Source organism: Prinia subflava, chromosome 4 (assembly GCF_021018805.1).
Source record: "Prinia subflava isolate CZ2003 ecotype Zambia chromosome 4, Cam_Psub_1.2, whole genome shotgun sequence".
In the NCBI taxonomy this organism is placed as follows: domain Eukaryota; kingdom Metazoa; phylum Chordata; class Aves; order Passeriformes; family Cisticolidae; genus Prinia; species Prinia subflava.
This window is the reverse complement of record NC_086250.1, coordinates 16474377-16491736: the sequence shown is the minus strand read 5'-3', so window position 1 is coordinate 16491736 and position 17360 is coordinate 16474377. Positions and strand designations below refer to the sequence as shown.

Here is a 17360-nt window from a genome sequence, read left to right as displayed (position 1 = left end):
ACCCTGAGGGATAAACTTCTGGGACAATTAATCAAAGCCTAGGGCAAGAATTAAATCAACTGTGCTACTTCAATAAGAATTAAAGGCATGACTGAGGGGACACTGAGTCTGCAACCCTACAGTGTGGTCCTGCCCTGGGATCTGGGGCTGGCTTTCAGTAACAGGACTTCCAGCCAGGCTAGTTTCTCATTAGCAGCAATGGAGAGGATTCCCTGACCTCCAGCTGCAAAAGCTGGATGTCCTTTCAAATGGATAAATACGTTTCTTGTTCTATCTTCTATCCATCAGAACACTGTTCGTACCTGGGAAGCACAGAGCTGCCAGGAGCGGTGCCAGCAGATTTCATTGCTGCCAGCCCGGTAGAGAGAAAAGGATAGTTTATCCTTCACCTTGGCACTCACAGAGCCTCCATGCCGTTTTTGACCTTGAAACATCAAACTCAGCTTTGCAGTCTGGGATCCTAAAAGACATGTGAAAAGCCTTAAAAGCACTGGGAACTGATTGCCAAGTCGTTTTGGCCCCATAAATCCTCCTAATTTTGTAATTGGTGCATTTTAGGAGATAAGCAGAGGCTTATATCCAAGAGCTTTATGGTGATTTTAGGCAGCTACATGTAGTTTAAATTAACACTCGACAAGCGTATGCCCATTACGTTTTTTCTGCATATTTTATAAGCAATATAATGTCACAGTTAAACTCAGTGCAATCAGCTCCAGCAGAGTTTCCATTCAGCATTTCTTTTAGCAATTTAGTAGATAGTCCCACTATCAGGGCAGTTACCCAATGTACACACAAGCAGCAGATCCCATCTGCAGCAAAGGCATTTACCCTCCTCTAGGGATGCAGCCAGTGCTCTAGTTCAGGGTAGGACAAAACAAAGTCCAGCTGCTGAATTATTGTTTAATTATTGAATTACCACCATGCTATTTCACCCATGCAGCCTCTGGAGATGGCAAGTCCAGGCAGCCTGGCAGGCACTCACTTTACTGTGGCTGTCTGCCCCTGAAGCGTGGCCTCAAGCGTTTTGAATCAAGGTATCAAGGGTTCAGCATGAGCCTTTGCTTCAGTGCTTTCAAGTAAATTAAGATTTCTTTTTTTTCCCACTCGGGGAAAACCTTACTTTCATTTTCTAATCACTTCCAGCCATAAGTAACAGACCCAGCACTGGCATGGCTCAGCCTTAATCCCAGGAGGCTGTTTACTGGAAATGGAAAGTTCCCATGCTTCCCAGCAAAGTCTGACACCAGGACTGCTTGGCAATGCAGATGCTGCAGTATGGGAACACAGCAACAGCACTGACAGCATAACTGTGGAGAGTAAAAACACTGACTACTTTTGTATGGAACAGAGAAACAAGGAGGTGCCTCATTATGAAGGTTAATCTTGCACATTGGAATTTTTATACCATAGCTACTTTCTCATTATTCAACATTAGCCCTCAGAAAGGATGCTCAAGTTGAGCAAGAAACAGATGTGAAGATGACTGGTCTGCAATTACAATATAATGGATTATGAAAGGGCTGGCAAGGAGGCCTCTTATATCATTGTCACTGCCCATTAAGAAGTCTTTAGCAAAGCTTGTGAAGCTGGTCTTGCATTTAAAGTACAGAAGCCAACGAGTGGTGGGAGAGTTGCCAGGAAGCAGCACTGTGTCTCCTCCTGCCTCAGAAATGCTTCTCTGCATGCCTACTTAGGTGAGCAGGGTCTTTAAAAGACAAACTGGTTTATAATTAGTGGCTAAGACACTTAGAAGAACCATGGCAGTGTGGAGATTTCCACACCCTGGACCAGACTTGGAAAGCAGTGCAAAAAGGACTTTCCTCTCCTGAATGACCAGCACTCAATGACTGGAGGATGAAAAAGAGATGGTGTCTGCCTCTCCTCCCCTTTCCCAGACAGGGAGGAACACACAGCAGCACAGACCTGCCAGGGCTGCCCTTCAACTCTGCCAAAAACTAATCTCAGCAGCAGAGCATCCTCTGGGCTCTCCTGGTCAGTGGGACAAACTCCACACACACACAACTCTCCAGGCTACACAGAAGACATGAAAAAAGAATGTTTTTCAGTGAGCCAAGACCCCACATGCTCAAATGCATTACCCCAGGCTCTTCTGGCAGGTAGGGAATTAATGAGACAAATCCCAGGGGCCACAGCTTTCTTGACTCCAGCTTGAGCTCTAAGATGGAGGCAATTATATGGAGATAAATGAAAACACAGAGAATTGCAATTCTTTATAAGAAGCTGATGTATGAAAAGCTGAGGTCTCCTGTGAGGTACTTTCATGATGTGTGTGCACAGCCGTTAAAAAAAAACCCAACAAATTCAGATTTCATCCAGTAGCCTAATTATTCTTTATGAAATGCAACTGGGACTAACAAAATTAAATAAAAAGTGCAACAGGTTGTAATGACATCACCAGACTACTCAAAGTTTATTTTTAAAAGCTGCCATGCCGTAAGTGCCCTGGGGTACTTAACCTGTGCCAGTAAAGTCATCATAACTGCACTGGCCCAGCCCTCAGTCGTGGCTTTGGTCTGAAACACACCCCAAGGAGACACAGCTTTCTTACATCACTTTGGCAGAAGCTGTGTCTTAGGAATGGGGACAGTTTGACTTAGGGACAGCTGGGTCTGATCAAAGCTTAGATGCTTCACTGAACTGTGCAGTTTGAGATAAATCCGTGGCAATCCCATCAGCGTTTTCTACGGAAAATGCCTCCAGTGCTCACCCAGCAGGGAGGGATGCACACAGTGACAGGCCTGGCAGACCCCATGCCAGGTGGGGGACCAAGGCGGGGGATGCTACTCCCCTGAGCCAGCCCAGAACACAACAATCACAGCCAGAATCACACAGCAGAAGTGATCTCAAAACACCTGCGACACAAAGGAAAAAAAGAATTGCAATTTCTCCCATCAGCTGGAGGTCGGCTTCTCCAGGCTGGGGGCTGTGGGACGGGGGTTGTATCAGGCCTCTGGCTCCCTTGCTGAGGACAGCAGCTCTTCCTCAATTCCTTTCAGCTGGCCTGTGTCTGCACCAGCTGAAAATCACTCTGTTATTCACTCCTGTCTGATGTGTTTCTCATACCAACAGGAGGGGTCCCCTGCCTCTCCCAAGCCAAGGCTGGGATAAGATCAATTCCCAGTCACACAAACATAAGCAATACAATGCTCATGATTTAGGAGGTACTCACACTCTATTTGCTCTGGTGAAAGTCTGGAATAATTCACTTGAGTCACGCCAAGACTGAGACTGGATCCAAAGCGACACACTCCAGCCCTCCTTAACTTTGAGGCTGATGCCCTCTGTGTAGGCTTGAAGGTGATGGGCTTTGCTAGCCAAGGGCCCACATGGCAGCTGGGCACTCTGCACAGGGAACGGGTCACTCACCCCAGCAGCCAAGGAGGGCTGTGCTGAGTGGCACCTACACAGAGAGGGTACAAAAGGCTCTCACTCCCCACACAGCTGCAGCAAAGGCAGCCTGGAAATCCCTCACCAGAACAAATACACCAAGCCCTGGCACAACCTGTTATAACTGACTGGCTACTTTCACCTTTTTGGTACCTCAAAAGGGCAGATGACTCCAATGCTCCCTGCCATAGCCCCCACACTGGGGCACATCTCCCCACAGACCATGCACAGGACTCACCACACAGAAGGAGAAGGTACATGAGTGGAGACAAGCCCTGCTCCCACCACAGCCCAGGAAAAGTAACCAATGCTGGAGCCCAGGCTACGCTCCACCTCTCACAGGAGGAACAAATCAGCTAATGAGCCCCTTTAATAGCTATGGGGTCAATCAGTACTGGCAGCTCAGGCTGCAGGGCTGCAACACAGGTGGGTTTGGAGGTTCTCCAACCATGCCTCACCTGGGGTTCCCTGGGCTCTCCAGTTTGTAGTTTATTGCCTGTTTCCATGGTCAGCAGCAGGACCTAATGTCCCCCCTCGTGATTGCCACCAGAGCTGAGGTGCCTCAGGCCTTGCAGATAGAAGCTGCATTGTTGGGATCTGGGAGAACTTCAGGGTGTACAGCCTGACTTCAGAGCATTCCCCTTCATGCTACAGAGCATTTTGGATACACCACGATGGCAGGAAACACCATTGCATGTGTTCAGGGCTTTTGATTATCTCTTGGGTCCATTTTCAATAGAGGTGTTTATCACCATTACTATCCCAAGTGAACTCAAGCCCTGGAAGCACACAGAAGCATCTAGGAATGCTTGCCAGGAAGAAGGGATTTACAAAAAAATTAGTTTATTTTTAATCTCCATTTTTTTCTCTTTGCACTCTGTAGATTTGTTTGACACATTCTTGACAGAGGCATAAAGCCTGACATGAAGAGCTTATGTCAGTATAACATGTCCAAGACTGTTATCAAGACTGTGTGAGCACCAGCCCACATCTTTTCTCATGCTCAGGCTCCAAAAAATGCCTGTTCCAGTATTTTTATATGCCTGGACTCAAACACATATGCTGCATAGTTGCTCCTACATGACCAATAACCTGGATTTCAAGGGAAGTAAAATCAAATGTAAGTCAAGTGGAGTAAGAAACTTGAGCCCTTCCACCTCCAGAAGAACTTGTTCATGGCTTGTCCCAGAGAAAAAGAACAAAACCAGGCACAGCACCTACTTTTCTCACTTTTTATATAAAATAGACATTTACATACATTTTCTTCTGCAAAGACTTTGAGCATAACTCCTTGATGTGAAATCTAGCCATAAATCCCACTGTGAAAAAAGAAAAGATTTTGCAAATGCCTGCATCACTGACATACATCCAGCTGCTGCTAAATGTGAATTTATTTTTAAAATATTTCTCATCCATGGGCTGTTTTCTTGTTGTTTTGGTTTTGGTTTTTTGTTTTTGTTTTTAAAATATATGCACAGCTAATTTTAAAAAATTACATACAGAAATAAGAACCATATGAACAACAGGCAATGCAAACAACTGCATGAGAAGAACACGCAGCGTGACACTCACTTCAGGCAGAAATTTCTACAGTAATACAGTTGTAGAAGCTGTAACTTTTACAGAGGATACCACTGGGGGTGTTTTCCAGAAGAAAAAAATTTCAGCAAGTCAGTACAAACATGGCAATGAATTTTTGCACAAAGTTATCAAGGATACCTGAAGCAACTTTGCCACATTAAAACACCTGTGAATGCCAAGCGCTGTTTTTTTTTCTTTTTCTTTTTTTTTTTTTTTTTCTCTTTTGCTGCTGGGTTTAAATGTACATGAAAGCAAAATCGTGCATTTTGAAATTGCTGCAAGAAAATGAAGGTTGGAGGAAAAGCCCTCTAAGGGCTAATTTTTTCAAAAGATTGTGCATAATTGCATATATGAAAGATAGAAATTGAGCACTTGGTCAGCTTAATCACATAAAGATTGAAGAGACTTAAGCACACACCAGCTTTTTCAATGAGCTGGAGGACAAGTGGGACAAAAGACCATATAATAATATTTTAAATTGCTTAATTAATAAACTAGACTGACAATGATCTTCTTTCACCAAATATTGTACACCATATCTGGCCTGGTTTCTGTAACTGTGGAGAAGCTTTCATAGTTTTTAGATCATTTTAGGGGCGTCCAGCCTCCCCTGCAAGTTAGGCTCTGATATTTTTTTTAACTTATGCTTCATTCTATCCCCAGGCATGCATGCACAGCCCCCTGTCCTCCTCTGGAATGAAGATCTCTGGAATGAAGGCCATTTGCACTGCTGCATTCACTTACTGTTTGGCCAAAACAAATTGCCTGCACATTTGTAGGAAAATCTAGTCCACAGAGAAAGAAAATGACCCCCACTGCATCATTTATCCTGGGGGACAGAAAAGGGATGGAAGCAAAGAATGCTGGAATTGAAATTAGCAATAAAATGAAATCCATCAGCTGAAATATTATTCATGGAGAAAGGAAAAAGCAACACAATTATTATGATTCTCATTTAGGATTAAAATGCAGAGTGAGTACAAGAGAGTCCTGTCTAACCAGCTTTCCATTAATTCTCTGCTTTAAAATTAGTGAGCACTGAGGTTTAACCAATGCAACTTGCAGAGAGCATGAACTCTCCCCCACCAGGCAGATCTTCAGCCATTTATTAATTTGCAATCTCTGCTAGCCATGCTGAGCACTGGAGATGGCTGAAAACAATGTATTTATAACTCAATATTTTAGAAGCTGTGCAACGCTAGAGGGAAGAGAACATTTCCTATGATTAATTAAGATAATATAAAGTTTTCACAAGGTAAGTTGCTCAATTTATCTTTCACAATAGCATTCCATTTTGGTGGAGGTAACTCATTTCATTTCATTTCATACTCCGTTCTTCTTTGCCTGCAATAAACCTTTGACATGATTAATGCCCTGAACAAACACAGGGCTTCAGCATGGGTGTCAACAGGACAGGGAGCTCAGAACTTCACAAGGCTTTAACTGCTTTGATAGCCCACGGTCTGAGCCATTCTCCAAATCTGGTGCCAGTTTGCAGACTGTCATCCTGCATAGATGGGGCATAAAGTGCTGGTTCAGGAATGTGGGGTTCATTACTGGGCTCTCCTCTCTCCATAACCACCATAAACCCAGCTCCAAAATGTGGAGAGCTGGCCTTTCAGCACAGAGATGAAAACTGGTTCAACTGGCAGTAAAATACCTGGATGTGTTATCTGCAAGGGGATATGCCTTGCCTTCCAACCCAACCACCTCCCTTACTGGGAGCGTGGTCTCATCTTTCTCCAGTTTCTGCAAGTAAGACAGTGTTGCACAAACGGTAATCAATCCTTCTCCAGGGTCTGGGAGGGGGGCATCCAAAGCTGTATTATACTTCTACACATACACTAGTTTTAGGAGGTCAAGATCAGGTTTTAGGACAAGCAGAAGACAGTAATTTCTACCAGGTCTCTTAGGAAAGACAAACTAAGATTTATGCTGAAGTTAAAAACACAAAACTAAGTCTTCCCCCTCACATAGCATTGCTATAAAAATACAACTTCTGTATTTGAAAAAATATGTTTCATTGGCCACTATTTAAAGCCATAAAATGCAGTGAGGCCTGTGGAATATATAGTATTTATTTAATATATCTTCATGAGGCAAAGTTTATAGTTGATACACATTTTTAAAGGAGGCCTATCTCCCCCCATGCTACTCCCCAAGCCTCAGCTGGCTGTTAGGGCACGCTGTAGATGCCTCCTCCATGGGGAGATTTGCACAGTACCAGTGTCAGGGCTGCACCAAACACTCTTCTGCCAGCCCCCAAATTCACTGCACCACAGCCAGACTGGGGACAGGGGCTTTGGGAAGCTGCCCCAAAGAGCAGCTCACCTTGGGGACAGGCAGAGAGCTTCCTGGTCCAGGTACCTCAGGACCTCCCAGTAAGGAACCATCTACAACCTTGCCATGCATGCCAGGGAGTGGATTGCTGTCAGAGGCCATTTAAGCTTTGGTTTCCCCATCCCATGGGACTGTGCTGGCACAATGCCACCTCCTCCTGGCCGTCCTGGCAGCCCACGGGTGTGCAAAGCTGCTCTGTGCACAGCAGCCAGCAGAGCACCTGCACTGGGGACCTGCAGAAATGTCAGTTCAGCCAGTCCACTGCCACAACAGTCTGTGAAAAAATAAGAGAGGGTTGCTGACCCAGCCCCAGGAGCTCAAACCTGCCCCTGGCCCCATAAAGTAGAGTAGGCTGCTTGGGCTAGGAGCAGAAAACTCAACAGTGAAACAACTTGCTTACTCTGATCCCAGTGCTCCCCTGGGAAGCTGCCTTGGAGGGAGAGAACCCAAACACTTGTGTTGCCACCTCTTCCCCACAGCAGTCTTTCACTTCTGTCCAGCTGTAGCTGGCTGGGCTCCTTGGCCAGTGGGGACCAGTCCAGCCTGGTCTCAGTGGGTGCACAGCCATGGCTCTGGCAGGTCCATAAACCCTGGCAGGTCCATAAACCCTGGAAGGGCAGACAACTGCACCAAGACTCCCTCTGAGCTCCAAATGCAGTTGGAACCACATCAGTGATTCCTCAGTAATCTGACCATCACCTGCTGTAAGACACCAAGCTTTTCAAATGGAACCAGCAAAACCTCCAGCACATGGCTGAACATCCCACTGAGGGAATCTGGAGTGTGCTGAGGTGCCATGGCCAGCTAAATCTGGGCACCACAGGGTGCCCGCCACAGGCTTTTCGTGACAGATGTGTTTTAAGGCATTGCACACCTAACTGAACTGTACTAATAATGCCAAACCCAGGGCTGCTGGCCACAGTCAAGCTCAAACAAAACAACTTTTCTAGCAATTTAGTGCTGCAAGAGGAACAAACTGATGACCTACCCTGATGTCCAAACCCAAAGGCACGAAGCAGGATCCCACTAAGACTCCCTGTGAACTGGTGCAAACCCCGGTGGAAGCAGCAAATGTGCTGCTATTGCAGGGCCAGTGTGGTCCAATGTGCTCTACAGCCACTTGCCTTAGAATCATCAGAGGAAATTATTCCAGCACACCTCATTGGTACTCCCTTTTTCTAACTCCAATATGAGTCAATATGACAATATGAGTCACAACGCCCAACCGTGTGGCCAGCTGTGAAGGATATTGCCCATTTCATATAAAACAGAGAAAATATATTAATTATTTGATTATTATAAGTTAAATAAATAAAGCTCTAAAATAAAAGCCCCAGTTCTGAAGAGAATTTGTTTTCCCACATCAATATTTAAAAATATAGATTTATGGCTGATCAGCTATAGGTCATTTTCTGTATCTCTTAGGGGAGTGGTGAGAACACTTTGACCAAGTATTTTGACAGTATTATCACCATGATAAATGGGCTTTGTCCCTGCACACCCATAAAAGAGCCTCCTTCGTACCTATCCAGGCTAGGAAGTGTTCCCTAATCTCTCTGTGGCTTTACTTTACCTCCTAATATTGATTAGATAGGTTTGTTTCTTTTCCATACTGGGGACTGAGCAGAAGGACAAGTAATCCTAGAGCTTCCCATTGCCTTTGGATGCTTCAATTTTTTTCAGAGTAATAATTATTTGGCCTGGAGGGAGAGGGCAAAGGCTAAAGCCATATGATATTTGACAGAAGTGACACCATGAACCTGAATTACTACAGAATTATTGTCTAATGAGTAAAACATTCAGGCTAGGTTTTCCCTCAAAGGATCATCTGTCCTACTTGTAGAATCCTCCTTCCAGGGTGATATTTAAATAGCTTCCCCTTTCTTTAGAATAATTTTCAAGTCACATTTATAGCTGTAAAAGCGACCACCATTTCCTCAGCATTAACCCCTTGGAATGTTTTTTATGTGAGCATTATGACCATCTTTCCTGTCTGCACCATTTGCAACGAAGCCCATCAGTGGTGCTCTACACGGATGAGGTGAGCCTGTGTGGAGTAACAGGAGGTGCTACCTCAGCCCTGCTGCAATGTATGAGTGCTTTGTCTCCACGGTTTCCCTGGTGACAACCAAGATACTGAAGTTACATGTCCCACCCACACTGCCAGTGTGACTAAAATGGGTTCAGCCTAGACATAAATCTTCATTAAAGGAAGGTGTTCATTCATGTTCCAGCACATCCCACAGGACCCGAGTGTCTCCTGCAACTTTGATCAAACCTAAGCATGCATTCCAAGTTTGCCTTCCATAACTCTGAGTCCTATCAAAGTTCTTTCAGCATCACTTTGAGCAACAGGCTTCCACTACACTCTTCTCCAAGGGGCACGAGTGTCTTTCTGCTGGTGACTGATTGCTATGTTTGGTCTTTCTCCTGGACTTCTTGAAAGCGTTTCTCCAAGCGATCCAGTTTGGCCAGATTCTCCTTCAGCAGTTTGCTGTTTGGAACCAGTTGTAAGGCTTTCTCATAGTAGTCACGGGCAGTGACGTAGCTCCCCTGCAAAGAAAATGAGAGCTAGGTCTCATTCACATTCTTACACAGAAAGTTCATTCTGAGAGTAAAGTGAAAAATGTAAAACAGGGGAAGCAGAGTTTCAAAAACCTGACATTGTTGGGTTAAAAAAATACTTCTTTACAAAACAGATCACCAAGTGCCGTTAACCTAAATTTGATGAAACTCACACAGCAAGAAAGAGATTTACATTTTTCTGTTATGTTGTGCCAGAAGAGTTAATTTTACTCAGCACCAGAAGAGTTAATTTTACTCAGCAACAGGACAGCTTCGGGACATCATTCAGTATGGCTCCTTAAGACCCAAATCACAATGATATGCTAAAGTATTCAAAAGAATAAGCAACCACAGGGTAGGCTGTCTATTTCCATAATTTCATGCCAGTATTCTGCATTAGACATCTTTATTAAATTAATTAGGTAGACAAGAACCTTGAAAGTCGACTCACAGGGACATTTTTCTAAGGTAGGTCAACAGCTGAAGCAGGAAAGCTTTAGAGAGGAGCAGGTTGTTCTGTGCAGCTTGCACTCTTAAAATATGAGATTTGCTTTACCAAGCAACCTGGTTGGGAATTCTAGCTGGGGTGAAGAGAGTTCCCTCTTTTTTTTTGATAAAATATGTCAAGGGACTTGCTGTTCACAACATGCAATTCTTGGCAGTCTGAAACAAATTTAGCTTTTTGTCCTGAGTAGTAGTCTCTGCACCTGGCAGCTTAAGGAAAACCAAAACTGTCATACCTTGATGTGCTCGATGCCTCCCATATTCATCCAGGCCTGTGCTTGGTCTGGGTTGAGCTCCACAGCCCTTTTATAGCTCTACAGAAACATGAAACATTTCTAGGTTAAGAGTCTGACTCTTCAAACAAAACCAGTGCTGGAGGGCAAAGAGAAACACAGTTTCCTCTCCTGAAGCCACTCAGCCTGTAATTCAAATTCCTCTCATATACAATGCACAAAGTGAATTTCAGTTTCTTTGCAGGAGAGGCATAGAATGCACTGCTTCATGGCTCAGTGCATCTCACAGGTTTTCCCTGCCAATGTGTGCTTTTCTTGCACTGTGAGAGGAGCCACAGCTACAACCCTGTCCCTGCCCCCTGCACCACTGGGGTCTCCTGCACAGCAAGGTCATTTCCTTAGGCAGTGCCAAACACAATGTTTGCCAACTACAAGCCGTGTGGTTGCTGTTTATCTGCAAGGCTTTAATTTGGAGCTGGCGGCAGACTCTGGCACAGCCACTTGCATGGAGGTTTCACAAGGACCTGAGGGCAGGGCTTTCCCTCCCCTCTGACACCGAGTGTAGAAGAAGAAGCCACTAGGGCCTTCTGGAGTTTGTCAAACAGCACTGTTTGAACACTTTCAAAAAAGGAAAGGATTTTCAAATCAGGATTAAACATCTCTAGGGATACTGAGAATATTCAGAACAGTCCAAATAATATTTTCTGAATCAGAGAATAATGGAATGTGAGGGTCCTAAAGATTATCTACTTCCATCTCCCCTCCTACAGGCAGTGACACCTTCCACTAGACAAGGTGGCTTCTGTACTATTATTAATGCTAACATAATATCAAGCATCCTGCTCCACAGGATAAGCCAACCTCTCAGTTATTGGCTTCTGAGGTGAGATATAACAACATGGCAAGCTCTCACAGGTCCCCAAGCTTCCAGCTGAGCCACCTGGAGCTGGTCACTGACAGCAAGAGGGGCTGGGGCTGGATGGAGCAAGGGTCAATCCCACCACAATTCTGTACTTAACCTCTCAGACCAGGGAGAGGTATTTCCATACAGGAATGAGGAAAACGTTGCAATTAAGTCTCATAAAGTTAGCTGTCTCATAGCTTTCTGTACCAGTGATAGACTGAGCTCCTAAGGCCAACAGCCAGGGTGTATGCACCAGGGAGTTTCACACACACTGAGCAAACTCTATCTTTTAGCCTATAAAACCAGGTCTTAGAGCAGTCATACCTCGAAAGCCTTGTCAAGGAGATTCTGTTCTCTTAGCTGGTTTCCTTTAGTGAAAAAGAGCTCTGATATGACTTTTGGATCCTTTGGTTTTAGCTGAAGCGCTTTTTCTATAGCTTCAAGTGCCTGTGAAAAAGCAAGAGGACATTGTGTGCCTTCCATTCAATGCCTTCCCACTTCTCATTCTTTCCTCACCACAATGGACTCCCAGCATAAGAATCATCTTCCTCCTTCCCTTGTTTGCCCCAAACCATTAACACAGGGAAATGAGACTTCTAAATGCCTGGGCCTGATGGGCAGTGGGGTGGCAGCAGCAGGAGGTATAAGTGATAAGAAGACAACAGTGCTTAGCTTCAGTCTTGGTATGTAGATAAACCAAAGGTTCTAGTGAAGAAATAATCTACTGAATGTGTGCTGAGGCGTGAAACACATCCCCAGAGAGATGGAGTGTAAAATTCCACCTGAGCTCTGTGTGTGAGCCCTTGGGATAAGGACATCCCACACCACGATACCTTGGCATAGAGCTCCTGCTTGCTGTAGATGGCTGACAGAAGGCGGTAGCACTCCAGGCATGCTGTATCCTCACTAAGGATGTGGTTCGTCATCTTCTCGGCCTCCTTCGTCCGCCCCATCATGGCCAGAACCTGAGCCTGCGACAGAGGCGCGTTGTGAGGTGTTTGAAAAGCTCAGCCCTCCATCCCACAGTGGGCTGCACCCGCAGCCCTGCCCCGGCCCCCGCTCACCAGCGCCAGGCGGGTGTCCCTGTTGGACGGCTGCAGCGCCGCCGCCTCCCGGTACACCTGCAGCGCCTCCTCGTAGCGCGCCGTGTTGTAGTAGAGAGCGCCCAGCGGGGACAGCACCTCCGCCTTCCGGGACACCCTCAGCGCCCTGCGTTTGGAAAGAGGCAGGCTGCAAGGGGCTGCGAGGAGGAAAGGGCAGGGCGAGGGGGCTTGTGCTGGGATGGAGAACCACAGCTCGGCACCATCCCAGCCGGGCAGGCACACATTTCAAGTGCTGGGGAGGGATGAGTGAGCTCACAGCAGTAATCCCTCTGGCCACCTCCAAAGTACCCATGAGCCTGCAGCAGGGGTGGGTGTAGCAGGAGCAGGATGACTTATATCATAAGGTAGAGCTATCCCAAACTGGGCCTCAGACCAGGCCTTAGACCTGGGCCTGCTAAGCCTCAAACGTTTACCCTACATAGAACCAGACAAGCTTATTTCATAGTAGGAATTGTGTTAAGGTATGAGCATTAACAGAATAGGGTAATCACGCTAGAAATACGGTAGCTGCCTTAACTTGAAATAGTTTGCATATTTCTTCACGCGCTTTGCCAATAGGAATGCACCTGTTATAGTAAACTATTCCTACTATATTTAACCCGCCATCTCGAAGAATAAAGGGGAGAATGTGTGATATAACCATGTTGGCTGGACCCTCGTTTCTCTCATCTCCGATCCCTACATGGTCCTAGCTTCAGGTGGGGATGGTTGACAATGAACCCTGGGGAATGTGAGAACAAATCTTTACGCCAAAAAGAAGGCAAAAATGCTCCCGCCCAATCCATCCTGCTGCGTACCAGGAGTCAGAGCCCGACTGGAGTCAGAGCCTGCCATCAGTGGATGGGAAGGGCCAGAGTTGCTAATGATGCCAAGGGTTTGGTGCTGAGCTGTGCAGTAATTATGGCTGTTACTGGTGCAGCAACCACCTTCAAGCAGGGTGGAGTTGTGGTAATACAGCCTGCTCCTGACACCAAGAAACCTCCAAATTTTCACCAGAGCATCCCCCAGCCAAATGCAGCAGCATCCACCCTGGGAGTTTGGAAATGGTCTAGGGAAATCAACACTGCCTGAGCCCATGCTTCCTTTCCAAGCAGTCCCCCAAAACAGCCAAATCTACTTTCAAACAGATGGAGAATGAAGGGAGGAAACCCCACACATGCACTGATAGATCTGCCTATCAGAAACTCTTCAGCAGAGACAAGCCATTCAGGGGCAGGAGGAAACCCTCTGTCTCCCACCCCAAATCCTCACCTCTTGTACCACACTTCAGCCTCTTTGCTCTGCCCCAGGGAGCGGTGGAGCCTGCCCAGGTTCACCATGGCCACATGGTGAGTGGGGCTCAGGAGGATGGCCTGCCTGTAGTGGGACATGGCTCTCTCAGGAGACCCTGGAGAGGAAAACAGCCATTAAACGAGAAAAAAACCCTGTGCATCAGAAAAACCCTGTCTCAAACTCAGCACATAGTAATGTTCTGGCTTTCTTTCTTCTATTGCTCTATGCATGGAAACATTTTTGAGCAAGAAATCCTGCCTCAGCATTTTGAATCTAAGTGTAAGAGAAATTGCTGTCCAAACTAAGATTTAGGCCCCAATATCCAGAGACGATCCTGAGAAATAGATTTTCTAGGGGAGGGCTTTTTGCAAGCTGAGGATCCAGTCACAACAAGATGACTCCTGACTGAAAGCACCCTCTTGATCATGCAGCAGTGGGGACACAACCCCTGTGCTAAGGACAGAGCCCACCTGAGAGAAGGGGCTGGGGCACATGTGCCATCTCCTGGTAGAGCATCCTTTCACCCTGACCCACTGGAGAAATGGACAATAAAGAATGAAGAACAAGCCACCTCATATTCCCTACAACACCACCAGAATGGCAAACAGTTTCAGTTCTCTCCAAACAGAGATTATTCCCTCCACCTCTGCTGTGTTGCTCTGAGCTATGGCTCAGTCTCTGTGTATCGCTCAACAGAACTGGGAATAGCTGCCAGGGACCAGCAAATTCCCACTCAGGGCAATAAATCCCAGAGCAGAGGTGTCCAGGTGCCTATTTGGGAGCATGCAGGCACCATCTCTGTGCTGCACAGGAGCCATTGGGTGGCACTGCTCCACTGTGTGAAAATGTGCAAGGTCCTGCAGCCCATGACATCACTAAGCAACACAACAAAATACAAATAAAAAAGAGAGGTGCAAGATCACTACCACAATGCATAAAGTTCTACTTTTAATACTGTATTTTTATTTAGCTAAATAATGGTAAAAGTATAAAGTTCCAGCATTTCAGCAATGCAAACATGGCATTTTTAATTCCAGGGCTCATTGCAAACTCCAGATAATCTCCTGATGAAAACCAATATTCAAAGAGCTTTGTCCTCCAACAAAGCTTTTCAGTGTTGGCATTTTTTAAACCGATTCACTTCACAATGTATTTCATTCTATTCTGAGCTGGAAAACAGATCTCGAAAACAGGCAGTGCATGTTGGGGCACTGACCATGCTGCTGTGGGAATCCTGTTTTCATAGCTTCACAGATCTAGTTTGGTTTTTCTGAAGCCATCTATGCAACTTAAAAGATACATGGCTACATCTCAGCATCTCCTTTAAAGCAGTAGGAGGAACACATGTGGGGAGGTTTAGAGGTGTTCAAGATTCACCCAAGACTGAGGACGTGTTGTTCAAGGTACGACTTTTTAAAAACATCCAGCAGCAGCCTTGATCTTTCCCCACCACTGAGCAGGCAGATGTTTTTGAAAATTATATCTACAAAACATCCTGGGAAGCAGCTGGGCACGTACCTCAGTCCCTCAGCCAGCCAGCACCTTCCCTGCTCAGCACACAGGGGTAATGTGCATTGTTAAGGGAGACACACTGAATGTCTGTGACTGCTGTCTGGAGCTGTGCTCCCCAGAGAAGACACTTGCTGGAGGCTTGTTGCACAAAATCCTGCAAGTTAATTGGCGTGGTGCTTCACAGCATCTCCCTGTGCCGCCAGCCAAGAGCGCAGCCTGTGACAGGCTCACCACCAGCCACTTCCTTCATGCCTTGTCGTGTCTCTAGGAAGGGTATTGACACATCATGCCCCAAGTATCAAAAGTCAGTGGGTTTTTTTTCCAGTTGTTTGTCTGCAGGGAAGCGTAGGAGTAAACCAGGAAATGATAGTTTTGACTTTGGCGAAGTACACAAGTGCAAAAACCAGAAAGTGCTCTGCACTACATTTGAACCACAAATTTTGGCAGGAATAGGACAGTTTATCTGGGTTGGCAAGCAAAGATGAGTACAACATTAGAGGGAAATTACTCAGGAATTTTTATTATTTGAAAGCTTAAATTTTGCCAGGGCCCAAATTCAGAATCTGAACCTCTTTTGATTATGAATACTGATTCTGGTTTTGTATTTGTTTCACAATGGTACTAGAGAAGAGTGATGGCCAAGTATCAGCTCAGAGGCAGAACAGCCAGTTGCAGACTGACACACACCATGGTTCCTTCTTCCCAAGCACTACTGGAGCTGGGCACATGTGATGGGGAAAGAATGGGTGGCAACCACACACTTCAAGCCTACATTATTTCACCATTGAGTTCTGGAGGGACCACAGTGAGACAACAGTCAGTTTCCACTAGTCACTTGTCAAATTTAGCCTTGCTTATAAACCTCTCAATAAAAGGTGGCAATTAAAGTGACGTTTCTGTTGTTGTTATGTGAACGCCAGAAAGTGCAAAGGAAGTTGGATGGGGACCAGGAGCCCAGAAAAAAAAAGGATGCCATTACAGAGCTTCTCAAAAATCAATTCACCCCACAGTGTATAAGGTTTTGTTTTCACAGATGATTGTGGTTTAAAAGTCATGTTCCTTTCCATAGTGGTGGCACTTAAGCCTTACAATCAAAGAGCTGCTTTGTCACGAAGTAGGTCTGCATGTGCTCCAGAGACCATAATGATCCATTTGTGTGCCTGTGATTTGATTTGATGTGACCATGTCTTGCTGGGAAAAAGGCAGTATTGTCAGGGTGCTGCCCAGCTCACACTGAAGAGGGAAACTGCCTGTGTGAAGATGGTGAGAAACACTGAAGGGAACAGCAGGGCTGAATGCTCCTGCTGCACAGTGCCTGCACTGATTACGAATTCCAGTGCGTTGTGCCCTCTCAGCAGCGCAGGGATATTTATTTCCAAGCTACCATGGAGGCACATCTATTGCACTGGAAGCTTTGGACGCCCTTTTAGATGTGTACTGCTGAACAAAATAAATCAAAGCAAAGAAGGCAGAGAGGGAGAAATCCCTTGCTCCCTCTCACTTACCAGTATCAACCAGGAAAACGCCGTAGTTGTTATGCAGATCGGAGCTCTCTGGACAATGCTCTATGCCAGCCTTATAGACCTCCTCAGCTTCCTTAAGCCGTTCCTTGAAAGACAAGGAGATTTCTCAGCCATGCAGAAAGGCTCTCAGCACCATTTGCTGCACACCTGCATTCTGTGACAACTCCCTCACTGCACAGGAAGCTTGGGGAATCCGCACTCACCCCACCTTCCAGGAGGCCAAAATTTTACCCCATGGCATGGATGTGATATAGCTGCCATCTGGTATCCCAGAGCAATTCAGACACCTTTCCCCCATGCCTTTGCTACCTGTGAAACACCTGGAAAAGGTGGTGCCTGTGCAATGCCAGTGAGCCTCCAGCTGGGAACGTGCCCAGCCAGGAAAAACACAGCAACAGGGATTGGCTTGGTTCTG

The 17360-nt window shown here is 46.0% G+C and overlaps 1 protein-coding gene across 2 annotated transcripts in view; it reads right to left on the bottom strand.

Moving 5' to 3' along the window:
• Positions 1 to 4626: 4626 nt before the first annotated feature.
• Positions 4627 to 17360, bottom strand: part of TMTC1 (transmembrane O-mannosyltransferase targeting cadherins 1) — a 136062-nt gene continuing 123328 nt past the window's right edge. For both annotated transcript variants that reach the window (XM_063395652.1, XM_063395651.1), the window contains 7 exons: positions 16928 to 17030; positions 13890 to 14025; positions 12600 to 12744; positions 12369 to 12506; positions 11860 to 11982; positions 10635 to 10712; positions 4627 to 9882 (listed from right to left, as the gene is read on the bottom strand). In XM_063395652.1, the coding sequence (XP_063251722.1) occupies positions 9742 to 9882; positions 10635 to 10712; positions 11860 to 11982; positions 12369 to 12506; positions 12600 to 12744; positions 13890 to 14025; positions 16928 to 17030 (864 nt within the window). In that variant the 3' untranslated portion in view covers positions 4627 to 9741. The remainder of the gene's footprint in view (positions 9883 to 10634; positions 10713 to 11859; positions 11983 to 12368; positions 12507 to 12599; positions 12745 to 13889; positions 14026 to 16927; positions 17031 to 17360) is intronic.